At 51.7% G+C, this 17,498-nt stretch overlaps 1 protein-coding gene across 1 annotated transcript; it reads right to left on the bottom strand.

Annotated features, from left to right (window-relative positions):
* Positions 1–766: 766 nt before the first annotated feature.
* On the bottom strand, positions 767–17,093 carry CCM2L (CCM2 like scaffold protein). Its single transcript, XM_032420036.1, has 10 exons — positions 17,015–17,093; positions 14,559–14,726; positions 12,939–13,022; positions 12,660–12,843; positions 11,562–12,034; positions 8,174–8,309; positions 6,406–6,469; positions 3,577–3,706; positions 2,871–3,009; positions 767–1,926 (listed from the first exon to the last, which is right to left on the bottom strand). The coding sequence occupies exons 1-10, from the start codon at positions 17,042–17,044 to the stop codon at positions 1,616–1,618; spliced, it is 1,719 nt and encodes a 572-aa protein (XP_032275927.1). The 5' UTR covers positions 17,045–17,093; the 3' UTR covers positions 767–1,615.
* Positions 17,094–17,498: the final 405 nt, after the last annotated feature.

Here is a 17,498-nt window from a genome sequence, read left to right as displayed (position 1 = left end):
CCCACAGCAACATGGGTTATCTTAAAAATCATATGATAGAGTGAAAAGAAAGCAACAGAATGAGATCTTTACACAACACCATTCATGTAGGGTAAATACACACACAAAGCATTGTGTATTATATGTTCAGGGCCATATATCAACACGTAGGGTGGGTGCGCACAGTGGGAAGGGGAAGGAGTGTGGGGAATGTGTGGCTAGAAGGGGGAAATAAACCAAAGAAAACATCAGAGGGCCTTGAAGGACTAATTATGATGGGATGGCCATTTGCTACAAACTGGGTATAAATCATGGAACTCTGGACCTGAAGCCCTAATAATGTTACTTTAAAATTGGTGATAATTGTACCTACCTCACGGTCTCAACATGGAAGGCTCTGTAAAGTTTTGCAAATGAATTTTAGCAATTCTGTGTGAGTCTCTGACATTCTCTCAGGACTCATCCCTTTTAGCCTCCAAGCCTTTACTCAGGCCGTGTTGAATGTTGTCCTTACGCTGACTTCTCTACCTCTCCAACCCTGCCATCAGGTTTCTTCAACGATCACGGACTCCCATGATGGCAGCCTGTGAAGTCTTGGGGACTTTTCATTTGCGGCTTGAACCCAGAGCCAGGGTGTCATAGAGCCGTGAGGAGCAAGTCCTATTTCCTCTTCACAAACTCCCCCAAGGGTCTTCTTACAGCCCACCCCCCACCTCAGTTCCCACCCCACTGCTCCCAGGCAAGACAGACAGACCAAATCTGAAAGTGTTAGATGTGGAAGGGAACAGCTTTTATTGGGTGCCTATCATGTGCTGGACCCAGCACTAAGGTCTTGACTTTTGTTAGTACCCAGAACCACCCTGTGAAGCGGGAGGGGCCCACCTCATCAACAGATGAGGGAATGGAAATCACCAAGAGGTGAGAACACTAACCGGACAGGAGCCCTAGGTCTGTCTGGCTCCAAATCCAAGACCTGAACAAGCAACTTGTTCAGAGTCTTAGGGCCAGGACTGGGACCCCGATCACCTATTTCTGACTTAAGTGCCAGTAGAGAAAAACCTCTATTTCACACTGATGATCCAATTCCTGCCATCAGGGGAGGGGCGACCCTGCCATTTAGAGCCCTAAAAAGACCCTCGACGCTATTTAGTATGGTTAGTTTGAAGTAATATCTAAGGAGAAATAGGAGATTCCCTCAAGTTTCTTCCCCTTCTTTGAACCTCAGTTTCTCAAAGTGTAAAACAGGAGGCACAGCGGTCTGTGGGCTCTGGGAATTCTTTTCTCAGTCCGCCAGCAGGTGGAGCCCACCCGTCATCCCTCCCTTGGCCTCCAGAAAGCTGCGGGAGTCGCGGGAAAGACGAGTTGTCCTGGGGCCGCGCCTGGGGTTAGTGGGACAAAGCAGGGCGCTGCCCAACCGGGTCTGGCCGAAGGGCCTGCTGAACCCCAGGCGACTGCCCAGGACTTTAGGGTCCCGCCTCCTGCAGGACATTCTCGGTATTGCAGGGACTGGAGCCCCGAGGGTAGGGACGGACACCCCGGGGAGTGGAGGCCCGCGTTCGGTGCGAGGGGGGTCCCAGGGCCCGGGATCCCACAGGCGGGAGTGCAGGTGTGTCCCCACCGACCGCATGGGCTGCGGCTACAGGTAGTTGTCCTCAGCTGCGTCGCCCCCGCCAGGGGAGTCCCGGGCCTCCTCGTCCGTGCTTTCGTCGTCGGGGGCCAGCGCCTCGATGTCGTGCGTGATGTCGGCCAGCAGCCGGTGGAAGGCCTGCGCCTCGGGCCGCTGGGCCGCGCCGTCGTAGCTGCGCACCGCCGACGCCGACGTGGAGCTCATGCTGCGCTTGATGCGCCCGAAGCTGTCGGTGAGGATGCCGCCCTCGCGGATGCCCACCCCCTCCAGGAAGCCCTCGAAGTAGCCGATGTCCTGGTCCGGGATGAAGGGCCGCATCCCTGCGGGGCCGACAGGCAGGGGGACTCCTCGAGGGTCAGCCCTCCCCCTCCCACACTGGAACCACCTTCTGCAGAGATCTGAGTTCAAATCCCCACCCCGCCGCTGGCTGGCTGTGTGGCCTTGCACAAGTTCCTCGACTCTGCTCCAGAGAATAATGACCTAATGCTCGGCACAGAGTAAATGCTCACTACAGGTTAGCTTGTTACTGTAACAGTTACATTCCCAGTTATTCGTTGTGTGATCCTCATTAAATAGCTACTCCGAGCCTTACTTTCCTCGCCTGTGAAACGGAGATAATTGCACCAGTTCTCCCGGTAGGGATGTGAGGAGGTGCTTAGCACACACACTGAGTGTCCCAGACAAGTCAGCTTGTTTGGCTTCCATCTCTACTCATTAGCTATGCGACTTCAGTACTTTACTTTGCTTCTCTGAGCCTCAGCTTCCTCATCTGCAATATGGGGAGCCTCAGTTTCCTCATCTGCAATATGGGGGCAATAAGGTTCTACTTTCCAAAACTGGAGCATTCAATGGGATGATGCTTGACACAGGGTAACTGCAAAATGCCCGTTAGCTTATTAGTACTATCATTCCTGGTGCTATTATTAGCCTTCCTTACCAGCTGTGTGACCTTGGACAAGCTCCCTAGCCTCTGTGAGCCTCAGATGCCCCATGGGGTAAATGGGGAGAATCATCCCCTCACCCAGCTTTGCTATGAAGGTGAATGGTTGTATTAGTGCTCTTCTTAGGCCCCATGACTGCAAGCAAGTCCATCCTCTGTTCTGCACCTTTCTCCTCAAAAGCACCATGGATTTCTCGATCTTGGCTTTATTGGAGGCTGAAGAATAAGAGTGAACACTTCTAGCCTGATGCCTGATAGGGAATGTCATGGACCATGTAGGGGCCTTGGCAGACCTTGGGGGGGGGGGGTTGGCAGGTGGCTCACCAAGGAGGAGAAACTTGCGCCGGTCTCCGTAGAGCTTCAGCAGGCCTGCGCAGTAGTCCTGGATGGGCAGCCCCAGCCGGTACTCCCTCAGGAGCACCGCAAACTGCTGGATCTCAGGGGGCCCCAGTTTACTCCGCAACTGTAGGGACAACATTCAAGATCAGTCCCGGGGAGCAAGCCCCACCCAACCTTTGCCTAAAAGACCCAGAGCCCTATCTGTAAGGGTATATTTGGCCAAGACCTCCCTTGAAACCCTCCCATGGCCTACTGGGGGGCATCAAGACCCTCTGGGCTGCATCTAAGCATGGGATGTGGACTCAAGCTGCCTGAGTTCACATCCTGGCCCCTTGGTCAGCTCTGTGATCTTGGGTACGTGACAACCTCCTTGACCCTTACTTTTCTTATATGTAGTGAGGATAATGGTGGCACCTCCTACTTTGGTCATTAAGAGGATTAAAATAAATGCATAAAAAGTGCATAGAACAGTGCCTGATACAGAGCAAACACTCAGGTAATGCTAGCCGACACTAGCTAAGGCTTTCACAAGCTGGCCTCAGTTTACTCTCCTAACCTCATATCCCGCCCTGATCTTCAACGTCTGCTTCAGTTATGTCCAGGATTATTCATGATTCCTGAAATACTCCCTGTGCTTTCTCCAGCCTCCGGGCCTTTGCTTGTGCTGTCCACATTGCCTGCCCCAGCTCACCGTGACCATGTAATCTTGCAACTGCTCGAGGCCCAGGCCGCTGTGGTCACTGCCGCTGCAGTGGGAGCCATGGAAAGAGGGTGTGGACGTACCACTATAACACGCTTCAAATGTATCCTGGGAGCCATTGCTGCAGAGACAGGCAGAAAGGGGGGCCCTCACTCAGCTCCCTCGAGCTCCTCTCCCTGTAGCAGGTGGAGCTGGGAAGGCACAGCTACTGATGCTCTGGGCCCAAGGCCGCATCCTGGATCCCATTTTGGCCTCCAAGGCCCCACATTATCTGGCCCCGGCTGCCTCTGTTGCTGCACCGCACCCTTGCTCTGCATGCTCAGGCCACTCTGCCTTCTCTCTTCTCCTCTAATACTCCAAGTGCCTCTTCACCCCTGGGCCTTTGCACATGCTGTTCCCTCTAACTCTTATTCATCACTGGAGCTTAAATGTCACCTTCTCGACAAAGTTTTCCCTGACCCCCTCTCCCAATGACTGCGTTAGATCCTCTGTCAAATGTGGTCACAAACCCATAAGTCTAGCCATGACATGAGAGGCCTTTCCAGATCCCCCCATCAATGTCCATGGCGGCCTCTTGGCTTCTCCTCAAATGCACCAAGCTTCATCCTGCTTCAGAATCCTTGCACTGTCTGCCCCTCTGCCTGGGGCCCTCTTCCCTTTTCCTCCTCTGGGTCTCAGTTCAAGTGTCCTCAGCTCTGAGAGGCCCTCCGGACTCCCCAGATGAGGAAGGCTCCCATGGCCTCTCTCTCAGTACCCTGAGGTGCTTATTCTCTTTCGTGCTTATCATTAATGCTTATTTCTATTAAATCATGATTTCATTGTCTCCTGTGCTAGACACTGTGCTTGCGCCATAAACCATGCAGAAGCAGGGACGTTGGTTTCTTCCTTTGTTAAGTACCTGCCCTGTGCCAAGCACAGGTCTCATCCTTGTCTTGTTCCCCACTGTAACCCTAGCACACAGCACAATCTCTGGCGCATGATAGGTACTCAGGAAATCTTGCTTAATAAAAACTCAACCTGGGGCACCTGAGTGGCTCAGTCGGTTAAGCATCCGACTCTTGATTTCAGCTCAGGTCATGATCTCACGGTTGTGGGATGGAGCCCCACATTGGGCTCCAAGCTTAGCTTGGAGTCTGCTTGGGATTCCCTCTCTCTCTCACCCTCTGCCCCTCCCCCTGCTCATGCACACACACGTTCTCTCTCAAAATGAATAAATAAAATCTTTTTTAGAATAAAAGATTCTCTCTCCCTCTGCCCCTCCCCCTGCTCTCTCTCTCTCTCTCTCAAAAAAAAAAAATTTTTTTTTTACCTAAAATAAAGGTCAACCTGCCTCCTGGTTTCTAAATTGTTCCAGAACCATCTTGCGTTATTACCTACAGAAAAGCAGTATAGCATAATGGTTAGGGGATGTGGACCTGGAGCTAGCCTGCTCAGGTTCAAACCTCAGGCCTACAACTTACTAGCTGCTTGACCCTGAGCAAGCTGCTTAGCTTCTCTATTCCTCAGTTTCTCCATCTGTAAAGTGGGATGACAAAAACCGATGTCACAAGAATTAGAGGAATCTCTTCATATGGCACTTAGAGTCATGGACTACAAACAATAAATAAACAAGAGCCACTGTAATGTTGCTATGTTGATTTTTTTAAAAAGATGCAGGGCTTGGGGGCACCTGGCTGGCTCAGTCGGTAGAGCATGTGACTCTTGATCTTGGGCTCATGAGTTCAAGCCCCATGTTGGGGGTAAAGTTTACTTGAAAAAAAAATGAAGTGCTTTATAGAATAGCACTAGGCACACAGCAAGCTCAAAGGTTAGTCATTATCATGATTGCCATCTCTCCCGGGGATATCATCAGGTTGTTTAAGGACTGGCCCAAGAGCACACAGTATTAAGAAGGCGAATATATTGCCACCAAAGAGGAAAAAAAAAAAAGTAAGGCATATATTACCGGCAGAGATTGCTACCTGTCAAGTCTAGACCTTAGCAGAACCAGCATGACCCACTTGTCCCAGTTTGCCTGGGACTTCCCTGGTGTTTGTACTGAAATTCCCATGTCCTGGGAACCCCCTCAGTGCTGGAGGCAGGGGTTGGTCATACTAAACAGAACCCTGGACAATGTTCCCAGGTGAGTTTGTTAATACGGCACTCCCAGACTTGCTGGCAGCTCGTGGTGGCCACGTGACCAAGTTCTGGCCAATGCAACACAAGCAGAGGCATGAGGTGGGACTCCCAGCAAAGCTCTTTACCGAGCCCCCTGGCAGGCCACCGCGATGACTGGAGCTATGACCATCATCTTGGTCCATGAGGTGACTTTGAGGATGGGAGCAAGCGCCAAGGAGTGGGGAGAAGAGAAGCCTGGACCCCTGCTGACCACAAGGCCATAAACTCCTGGTTTATTTTATATAAGAAACAAGGTGGAAAAAAGCTATCTTGTTTAAAGCTCTATCTTTTTTTAGGGTTTTCTACTATATGGAATTAAAACTAAAGTAAACCAAAATTATTTTTTGGTATTAGCTGTGGTTTGGGCTCTGCAGGCCACTGTGTCTGGATGACGAGCAGAGAACTGCAGGCCTACATGGGCCCAGTTCTGGGTTCTGGCTCTCCCCTGGGCCTGTCAGAGTCTGGGTCTGGATCCTCTGAGCTCACTGAAGCCCACAGAGATCAGTTTACCTATGCCCTCCCCCACCAGGGCCCAGGGCATCAGCACAAATCGAGGTGGGGTCATCTTCTCCCACCCTCTCTTGCCCACGGGGGGCTCAAGAATGCCCAGAAGAGTGACCCGGTTTGTGCAGGGGTGTAGGAGGGGGGCAGGGTGGTACCCACAAGGAGCTGCAGCAGCTGAAGTCGGCGTCGTAGGCGTAAGTCCCATCTGTGCGGCAGCTCTCACCTGGGGTCAGGAGACAGAGGGGCGGTTAGAGGCAGCAGACCAGGGACCAACATCCCCAGCTCCCTGAGGCCCCAGCCTCAGCCCCTCCCTGTGGTTGGGATGGTGGCTGGAGCATGGATGGCCTTGTAGGCACCCGTAAGGGTGTTAGCTTTTACCCTGAGTGAAATTAGGCAGCCACTGGAAGATTTTGACCATGATTCCTACCCCCACCACCAACACACAGCCAACCTTGGGCAACTTACCTCCTCTCTCCTGGCCCTCAACTTCCCCAAGGTTGGGACAATACCACCTTCCTGCCTGCCTCATGGGGGTCTTGGGAATAGCAGGTGAGGGAACAGGTGAGGTAATGTTTTGAAAACTGTGTTTGAGGCAAGGAAAAAAAAAAAAAGAACTTTGAGGGAAAGAACCTCAAATCTTGAGAGGATAGAAGCACCATTTACAGAGAACTTGCTCTCTACCTAGCCCTGTTACCTCTCTGAATCCACTAACCTTACCCTTCTGATCTTGGCTCACTCAGTGTCACTTCCTTGCGACACCCCCCTGACTTCCCAGGTGAGGCCGGTTCCTCAGTCTGTGTTCTCAGAGTACAACATGTGGCTACATTTTCCTTGTGTAACTATGTAATTACTGTGGGCCTACCTCAGCAAAGCAAGCCTTGTGAGAGCAGGGCCACGTCTGGTCCTGCTCCCCGGTACATCCTGCTGATAGCAGGTGCTTCAGTAAATATTTGTTGAATAGAATGAATTTGTTGAAATACTTGTTGACTTATCTCATTAATTTACCCATCATCCTGTGAGAGTTGATGAACCATCCCAACTTCCCAATAACCACGGTTCTCACGGATGGGAGTGCCTCCAGGAGGAAAGAGCTCTGTTGCTGGAGCTATGCAAACAGGGAGCACATTGAGGGGGCTGTGGCTGAGGAAAGTCACTTAGTGGCCTGGAAAGTAGCATGGGAGGAGCTGCAGGTAGAAGCTTTAGAAATCAGACACACCTGGGTTTGAATCCCGACTCTCCCACTTACTCGCTGAGTAAGACCCTGAGCAATTTACTGACTACTCTGAGCCTTCATGTCCTCATCGGTAAAACTGGAATCATAAGGCTTCAGAGAGTTCTTTCATCTACTCAAAAAACACTTGTCGAGCATCTGTGGTGTCCCTAGTCCTGTGCTAGGCACAGGGGATACAGTGGCAAATAGGACCGACAAGGTCGCTATGGGGATTAAATAAGACTTGGCACATTGGTACTGTGCTTGGCACATAGTTGGTGCTCAATAAATGCCTCTATTAGCTCGTTCTCATTCTAGCCCTTGATTGCATTCAAGGGTGGGTCTGGAAATCTTGGTTTTCACCTAGATTCCTAGTGGAGCTAGACAGCTCAGTGAATAGACAATGCATGTGCCTGGATTTCTGCAAAGCAAGGACATCAAAAACGAAAGTGGGGAAAAAAGTTCAGCTTTGAGGGGCTCATTCTGAATCTGGCAACCAGAATATCTGTGAAGAAGCTAAGTTTGAGGTCATAATGAAAACTGACATTTTATTTTAACTACATAAGGGCAGCAGGGTTGGGGGAGGACACTGTAATTATGGTAGAGCTCAGGACCCCTAAAGGCGTTCATTGGCCCTGAGTCCTGGGGCAGCCCCCCTCCCCGGCCTTTGGGATGTTTCACAGCGGGGGGCGGGGGGCAGCCAGTTCCAGTACTCACTGCGACTGCAGAGCCATGGCCGCTCGGGCGTGGACGTGTAGTGGTAGCCAGCCCGGTCCACGCACTCAATGCTCTGGTCCCCGTAGATGATCTGGAAGACCTGACAGATGAGGGCACAGGACTCCTCGGCAGCATCCTGGCCCAGGGAGGAGGACAGAGCGCTCAGGCCTCTCCAGTGCTCAGGACACCCCTGCCCCCTTAAACAGTGTGAGGAGGCTCGGAGGGCCACACACACACCTATGGGCACCTTTAAATCAACTTGGAGGGCATTCCCCATCAAAATTGTATGGCCATCCTCTGGATCTTGAACTCTGTAATAGAGTCCAGCAGCAACTCTGTCTTCTGCTCTGAAAAATGCAACCCAGATTTCTAGGGGATTCATAGGACCTTCTAAAGTTTATCTAAAATAAGCCCTAGGGGCACCTGGGCGGCTCAGTTGGTTAAGCATCCAACTCTTGATCTCAGCTCAGGTCTCTATCTCACAGTCATGAGTTCAAGCCCCATGTTGGGCTCCACGCTGGGTGTGGAGCCTACTTAAAAAAATAAATAAATAATAAAATAATATAAGATAAAATAAGCCCTAGTTTAGTTAAATTCCGGTAGGAAGTTGAGGCTCAGAGAGGTGAAATGATTAGCCAGGACTAGAACCCAGGACTCCTGATACCTACTAGGAGGAGGAAGAATTACATGTATGAAAATTTTAGGCTCAACATAGTTACTACTACTGGATGCCATATTTAGATCTGAGCTTTCTGGCACCCAGGGCAATAATGGAAGTAGGATGAATACATAAACTTCAGTCTCTGATAGGAGGCAGGAATTTCAATTCTTGGGTGAAAGTTTCTTGAGACTGCAAATTTGAAGAGGAATTTGCCTTTCTAATTTACCTCTTTATGTCTTTTTTTTTTAAAGATTTTATTTATTCATTTGAGACATAGAGATACAGAGAGAGAGAGAGAAAGAAAGCATGAGCAGGGAGAGAGGCAGAGGGAGAGGGAGAAGCAGGCTCCTCGCTGAGCCAGGAGCCTGATGTGGGGCTCGATCCCAGGACCCTGGGGTCATGACCTGAGCCGAAGGCAGACACTTAACCATCTGAGCCACCCAGGCGCCCCTACCTCTTTATGTCTCTAAGCAAGAGATCCAGAAAGACAATCACTGATGAGACCATCTTCATGGTACCATTTCCTATTTTGTGCCTCTAAAAAGCCTAGGGTATGAATTAAAATGTAACCCAGGAGAGGCAGGATTGATCCTTACAATAACCCTACAAAACAGGGGAGAGAGTATCCTTCTTTTATAGTTAAAAGCACTGAGGCTTAGAGTGGCTAGGAGACTCTTCCAGCTCACACAGCAAGTTCTTAGCATTAATTACTACTGGCACTCAGGTTTTTTGATTCTAACTCCTGTGCCCTCCTTGGGACCACAAGCCCTTGGATAGGAGGCCAGAGAATCAGATACTCCTGAAAAACAAATCTTCATAGGATAGGACTAATTCTCATGTAGCCCTATTTTAGGCACTGGGCCAGACTCTGAGGTCTCAGGGGTGAATTAGATGAGGTCTGTACCCTCAAGCCCTCACAGTCCAGTGAGATAGACAGGGAGCACTGTTCCCTCTGCTTGGAATTCATTTTCCTACCAATTCGCCTTGCTGACTCCTTCCTCCCCTTCACATTTCAGTTTAAAAGGCACAAACTCACTTTCTCTATGGAAAATGGATCTCCTCCCTCATTATCACTGCAATCTGTTTGTTTTCTTCTTGGTCCCCATCACAAGGTATAGGAATATAATACGCATCACTTTATCCATTCATTCAATATTTATCACGTGCCAGGCACTGTTTTAGGTGTCAGAGATACCATAGTGAACCATCCAGAATGCACAGGTCTCTTGCACTCTACAAGGACACCAGTCTGGCTGGAATGAAGTGCAGAAAGGGGGACCTAGAAAGAGATGAGGCCAGAGAGGAAATGGGCTTCAGCCACCACGATAAGGTGGGAGGCCTTATAAGCAGTTGTAAGGTCATTAGCTCTTACTCTGAGTGAAATGGGGAGCCACGGTGAGATTTTGAGCCGTGATATGATGAGACTTATGTGTTAACGGGACTGCTCTGACTGTGGGGGGATCAGGTTATAAGCAAGAGCCGAATCTGTGATCTAAATGCATGATCTGGATGATAGAAGATGGAGCGTGGACCTGGGTCGGGACAGTGGAGGGTGGGGAGAAGTACATAGGCTTGGGATAGATTTTAAAAATAAGGCAAACAGGATTTATTGACGGAATGGATATGTGTTGTGTGAGAGCAAGATGAGTCACAGATCACTGCCAGGTTTTGATCTGAACAAGGGAAGGACAGAGCTGCCATTAATCAACACAGGGAGACCAAGGGAGGAGCAGGTTTGGGGGAGAAGACTGGGCGCTTAGCTTTGGATGTGTTAAGTTTGAGATGGTCATTAGCCCACCGTATGGAGAGGCCGATTGGAGAAACATGCCTGGAGATTTGCTGAGAGATAAAATTTGGAGTTCTCAGTGTTTTAAATGCCATGAGACTGTTTTGTTCGCTAGGGTACTACGGGGTGGGGGGAGGGGTTGGGGGCCCTGGGCCAGAGGAAAAGTTTAGACAACTCAGGACTTGATGGTGTCTGCTAGATTGAGCTCCCGAAGGGAGGGCACCAAATATGTCTTTGCTCATCTCTGCATCCATAGCACTTAGCCCAATGCCTAGGACAAAGCTGGTGCTCAATAAAGATGGTCAAATGAATAAAAGCAAGGGTGAATATGGAGAATGGGGGCGAGGGGAGGAAAGGCAAGAATGGAAGGCTTCTGCCTTGGATGACTGCCATAGTTAACAAGAGTACAGGCTTGAACTTCCCTGGTCTCTGTTGAAACCACCACCTGGTTCCTGTGTGACCTTCCACAAGTTACTTAGCCTCTGGGTCTCACTTTCCTCCTCTCTAGAATGAGGAGGCTTGTAATGTTTGCCTCTAGGGGTTAGTGAGAGAATGAAATGTGTTAATGCTGGTTCCTTGCCTGGCATGCGTTGGCATTCCATTCGTGCTGGTAATGAGTGTCCTCATGATTGTTACCGTGGTAGTGCGGACATTGACAACGCGGGAGAAAGCAGGGCTGGAGGAGGGGTTCGATCCAGTCTGTTTGGGCTGTTTGGAGTTTCCATCCCATTGGGATGGCAAGGGGGAGGTGTGCAGGCTGGGGATTAGAAGCCCTTTGGCGTCGTGGATACACAGGTAGTACCTGAAGTCCTAGGTAGGGCCTCAGGAGGGAGAAGGAAAGACCCCAGGAACGGAGCGGGGTGGGGTGGAGAGCGACGCCTTCCAACCCCGGACGCGGCCGGGAGGCAGGGCGCAGGGGCTCCGGGTGCCCTCGGGCTCACCCTGTTGGCCACAGCCAGGATGACAAGGTTGCAGTAGGCGTCGGGGCTGGGGTCCTGCGGGTCGAGCGGGTTGGAGCCCGGGTGGCGCCGCTCCCAGCTGCCGCCGCCGCCGCCGCCCGCCTGCCTCCGCTCCCAGCTGCCGCCCGGCTTGCCCGCGCCGCCGCCGCCGCCGCCGCCGCCGGCGTGCCTCCGCTCCCAGCTGCCGCTGAACGTCTGCCGCCGCTCCCAGCTGCCCGACGCCCGCGCCCCGGCGCGCTGGCGCTCCAGGCTGCCGCCGCCGCTGCCCCCGGCTCGGGCCTCTGCGCCCGCGCCCCCGCCCCACGCCATCCGCCAGTCCAGGCTGCAGATGGTGTGGCGCCGCTCCGTGGTGCCCCCCCGCCGCTTCTCGGGCGCCGCGCCCGGCTGGCCCGGGTCGCGCCCTGCGCCGCCGGGGCTGGCGTCTACGCCGGCTGGCACCGGGTCCACGCCCAGACCTAGGAGAGGCGGGACGGCGGTCAGGAGATCCGGGCTAAGAGCCCCCTCCCGAGACCAGCTGCGGACCAGCGGCGCCTGGCCCCACGTCTGCCTTCAAAGTCTCGAGGCCAGATCCGCCCCCCGCGTTGTCCTTACTTTTGGGGCCCGCCCCCGGCCTCGGCTCCACCCTAGTCTTGCTTGCGGTCTGACCTGTCCCACCATCACTCCAGCCAGGAGCTCCGCCTCCTCGGCATATGGTCACGCCCCTAGCTCAGACTCCGCCCCTCGCCCGAGCTCTTGGCGCGCCTCTGTCTTGCTCAGCTTCACCACGCGCTTTAACTTCAAGTCCCAGAATTTGGGCTCCTCCAGCCTTCCCAGCCCCGCTACCTGGCCTCAGGCTGGTGGCTCAAGCCGTCCACCCTTCAAACTCAACCTCAACCTGGGCCCGCGTCTTCTTGCGTATGGCCATGGCCTACTCTTAGTCTCGGGGTAGTGTGGTTGGCCTTTTCCATCACACACCATCCACCCTCAGCAACCCACCCCCTCCCCACCCCAGGTCACTCCTTTCCCAAAACTAGACGCTGGGCCCTTTCTCTCCGCGTTCACCTCCCGGCCCTGCCCCCGGCCCCGCCCCGCCCGCTGTACCGGTCTTAAGCACCAGCAGGTGCAGCGCGTCGTCCTGCAGGTAGGAGGCGGCGGCGATCTCATGCGTGGGGATACGCAGGATTAGCTCTTCGTTGTCGCGCCAGGTGAGCAGCAGGCAGCGGGCCGACAGGCTCAGGATACTGTCCTGCTCCGCTGTGGTCTTCAGCGGCAGCTCCTTCAACTGCTGCAGGGGGTTCGGATCTCTTGGGTCCCCGAGGGGCTCGGGTGGGAGAGGAAGAAGAGGACAAGACCCAGCCCTAACCCTCCCCAGGGCCTCACCCTGGCCGTGTCCAGCAGCTGCAGGAGCTCGTCGCGGCTGGAGGGGTTCAGTGAGGAGGTAACCCAGGTGAGGTGGCCCAGGAACTGGACAGGAAATGGGAGGTAGGGGTGGGAGAAGGGCACAGAGAGGTCACCTTGAAGCCTTGGATAACCCAGAACTCCTCACTGACCCAGTGAATATAGACTGAAGTAGAAATATCTGAATTGATCATAACCTGATGATAGCTATTAAGGTGGTCACAGAAGCCAGACCCCAAAAAATGATGCCCCAAATCAATATAATAATTCTTCATTCATTCTTAGTTGAAACTTAATGTTATCCCGAACTTTAATGTTATTCAATGTAAGAAATTAACTTTATTTTTAGTTTTGTTCTTCTAGGTGAATTCCACCAATCAAACCTTTTTCTTCTTTTATTCTCTATGAAATTTCAGTCCCCAATATTTAAGTGGATTTATTAGTTAGCTTTACCCTCCATATATGGTAAAATACAAGACGCCAGCTAAATTTGAATTTCACATAAACAGTGAATACTTTAAAAAAATTTTTTTAAAGTATTTTTAGTCCCATGCAGTATTTAGGACATATTAATACTAAACAAGTACTCGTTGCTTTTCTGAAATTCACACTTAACTGGGCAGCCTGTTTTTGCCAAATCTAACACTCCTACCCCCATATCAATCTTCCTTGGGTAATGAGGATTCTCCATTGCTCCTTCATGGTGCTCATGAAACAGTAGTAAAACCCTTGAGGGACCTTAGTCCCCTCTGGCTTGCTGACCTGGGTTCCTATAACAAGTTCATCTACTATCTGAGTAGCAACAACATTACTGCAGTAAAACCTCACAGAAAGGTATGGCTTTTCCCATCTGCTCTCTCCTGTGAGTAGGTTTTGAGCCCTGTGTTGAAATGGAAACACTGAGGCTGAGTGGGTGGAGGTCATTTGCTGAGGGTCCACAGCATAAGGCAGGAGCTAGGCTGTCATGAACCCAGGTCTCTTTCCTCTGAGCCTCCCCTGTGTGAGACCGGGCTGGTCAGGGCTTGGTGTGAGAGAGGTACAGTCTCTCCTGATGGGATCCAGAACACACTACCCCCAAATATGGCACGTTGGCATATTGAATATCTTAAGCTTGAAGGAGTTGAAGAAAATGGTAGAAGCAGGAAGGTTACTCTGACCTTCCCCCACCCTTCTTACCCGAAAGCAGGAGAAAAATCTCCCACCTGAAAAGTACCCTCCCTGTACCTGGAGGGAGACCTCCTTCTCACCAGACACAGGGAATTTAGGGCCAAGAAGGCTGTAAAAACAAACCTTGTTATTTCTTCACCTTTTACTCCCCTAGCCCAAACCCTTCTCCCTTGTCAGCTCTTCATAAATTTAGTGTCAAAAAGATATAAAAGCTTCCTGCTCTGGTCACTTCTTTGGGTCTTCATTCCCTTGCGAAAGCTCTCATAGACATGTAACCATTTAATAAAATGTGCACACTTTTCTCCTGTTCATCTGTGTTTGTTGGCCTCATTATCAGACCCAGCCAGAGACCCTAAGACAGTTAAGGAAAACCTTACCCCTCCTTTACTCCTCACCCCAAGATTCTGCCCACCCTTCTCCTCACCCTACACATACCTTGACCTCTTTCTCCAGATAGTCACACAGCAGAATCTGAGGGTCGATGAGGTAGTCAGGGGGGTAAAGGGGCATCGAGTGCAGGGGCCGGCGACTCACACTGGTCCGAAAGGCAGCCCGGCGCCCAGCCTTGGGGAACACCAGCCTCCGGATGGGGGATACAAAGCCCTGGGAGGGGGGGAGGCAGGGAGATGTTGGGGGGAACAACAGTAACAACAGCAACTGACTTTATTGAGCACTTCCACATTCGGCATTTTACTTACTTACCTAGTACCTAATTTAATTCTCATAGACTCTGCAGAAGGGGTACCTCTGTGATCCCCATTTTACAGATGGAGAAACTAAGCCTCAGAGAGATTCCCTCTCTCGCTGTGTCTCTCTCTGTCAAATAATTAAAATCTTTAAAAATAAAATAAACACCCAGGTGAGGGCAGAGGGCGTGCTAAGGCCCAGGCCCAGGCCCAGACTGAAGGAGTGGGTCTAGACTGGGGCAAGTAAGAAAAATATTAAGAGTCGATGTGGCTGAGTGGTGAGTGCACAGGTATTTGTCATGCTATTCTCTGTGCTTTCCCCCAAATTAGAAATGGCCAGTAAGTACGTTTAAGGAGAATCCAACAGACACCTGCACAAAAAATGGCCTACAGCAAGATTCAAGAAGCCAGTTCTAGACTCCAATGCAGCCCAACAGAATCTAAATCTCACAGGAAAGTGTGAGCACCATTTTAGAGCAGTTCTCAGCGAGTGTGGTTCCTGGGTCAGCAGCGGCAGCACTGAGGAACTTAAGAGAAATGCATATTCTCCCATTCCATCCTAGATCTACTGGATCAGAGCTTGGGGGTGAGACCCAATGATCTATGTTTTAACAAGCACTCCAGGTGATTCTGATACAGGCCCAGCTCATATTTTAAAACCAGTATCTTGGAGCCTAGATGAAGTATCTGGAAGCTCTGAGAAATGAGAACAAATGATCTGGGAAAGGGTATTCCAGGCAGATGTTCCAGGCACATATTTTGCACGTGCAAACCCCTGGGGCTGGCTGAGCATGAGCCTGGGGAAGATGCACGTGGTCTATTGCAGCTGAATGATGAGATGAATGAGCCATAGAGGGCCTGAATGCCAGCTATGGAGCTGGGACTTGATTCTGTGTATGTGAATGTGTGTGTGTGTGTGTGTGTGTGTGTGTGTGTGTTTGTGTATGGAGTGAAGAGCTAAATGTTTTGTTTGTGGCCTTTAATGATCCAGCCCTGCCCACCTCTCCAGCCTCATTTTACGCACCCCCGCACCCCCCCACCCCGCCCCTCGCTCCTGCCCTCCAGCTACAGGGCCATCTTTCCAGTCCTCCCTACTTGCTCTGTTCCTTCCCACTGCAGAGCTTTTGCACATGCTGTTCCTCTGCCTGAAATGCTCTTCCCTACTCCCTTTTCGTCCACCCATCAGATCTCAGCTCAAACTGACCAGTCTAGGGTTGGGTCCCCTAATATTCTATATCCCAGCACTGTGTATGGAGTCTCTTATGCAATTTTATATTCATTGCTTTTTTTAAAAAGAGTTAAGAGTTGCTTTCCCCACTAGAATGTGAGCTCCAGGGAGGGAGCAGAGACCTTGTCTGACTTTGCTCACCACTATATCATCACCAGTACCAGGCACCATGCTTGGCACATAATAAGGGTTCAGTAAATATCTAGAGAGGGGATAAACCCAGAGAGAAGCAGCACTATGTCTTGACTCCCTTCTGAGCCCTCATGATTCACATGGGAGCCCTTTAGACCAGCCTGACCTCAGTTTCTTGGAGGAAGAGAGCTGGGTGGCGGTGGGAGTTGGAATCTGAGGGACCCCCTGAATAGCAAAGACAACCAGGTGAGGTGCCCAAGGAACCAGACTAGAAAACTGACGTTAAGGAGGGGTGAGGATCTATGGGGTGAGGGGGATGACCCTCAGGCTGAGGCCTTCGGAGAAGAGCTGTTCTGGCATAAAGATGGGGAGGGGGCAGGCTAGGCTGGAACCCAGCAGGGGAGCAGGTAGGTGTCTCAACCTGGATAGGCAGCCTTATAGCACAGAATTGCCCTGGCTGAGCTCCTTCTGCCTGGGGAGGTAAGGAGCAGAGGAATGTGTCTTTTCCGTGTTTGTCTCTCGGTGTGAGGAGCCCCCAGGAAAGCCATGGAAGCAGGTTGGGAGTATCTCCCAAAACAATCTGGGTGGCTGGGTTTCCCCAGAAGGTGCCTGTTTTTCTGTCTATTCATTCCAGGGATGGCAGACGCCGCTTGTGAGTGGGGAGACAGGTTAGGGAGCTTGAGTCCAAATGTCTGACTGCCCAAGGGTGGGAAGGACAGTCTTTTCTGATGAGAAGAGAGACTCTACGCATGCCACTCACTGCCCCCACCCCCACCCCAGGCCTCCCACTTTACCAGCTCCATGGACATTTCTTTCCCCTGCATCCCTCCCAACTTCCCACCTACCTTTTTCCCTTTCTTGACTTCATATTCCATGGTGAAGCGTCTCCTCTACTCTTGCCACCCTCCTGACCATCTCCTCCACCCTCTCCCCACCACGCAGTTCCTTTGTTCTTTTTCCTGCCTGGTCGGAAACTCCACCAGCCCCGGAGTTCCTGCCCCTCCCGTCTGATAGTGAGCAGAGGTGGGGGGCCGGAGGCGAGTGGAGGATGCAGGCTTGGGCCCCTCCAGCTGAAGAGTGGAAGGAAGCCCAGCCAGAACAACCTACCCGGGGAGAAGGCCTCAAGCCTCCCTCCAGAAGGCTTGCTGTTGAGGGGGCTTGGGAACTGAGTAAGGCTGGGGAAGGGCCCCCCAGTTTGGAGTCTGAGAACCCTGAATTCCAACTGTACTTCTGCCACTGACCTTGTTGTGTGACCTTGGCAAGACAAGTCATTCCCTCTTGTGCAGCCTCGGTGGCCCCCTCCTCTCTATGAAGTAGGAATAAATATCG

The sequence above is a fragment of the Phoca vitulina genome, unplaced genomic scaffold (assembly GCF_004348235.1).
Source record: "Phoca vitulina isolate PV1807 unplaced genomic scaffold, GSC_HSeal_1.0 scaffold22, whole genome shotgun sequence".
In the NCBI taxonomy this organism is placed as follows: domain Eukaryota; kingdom Metazoa; phylum Chordata; class Mammalia; order Carnivora; family Phocidae; genus Phoca; species Phoca vitulina.
Note: the sequence above shows the minus strand (reverse complement) of the source record. Positions and strands in the feature narration are given on the sequence as shown.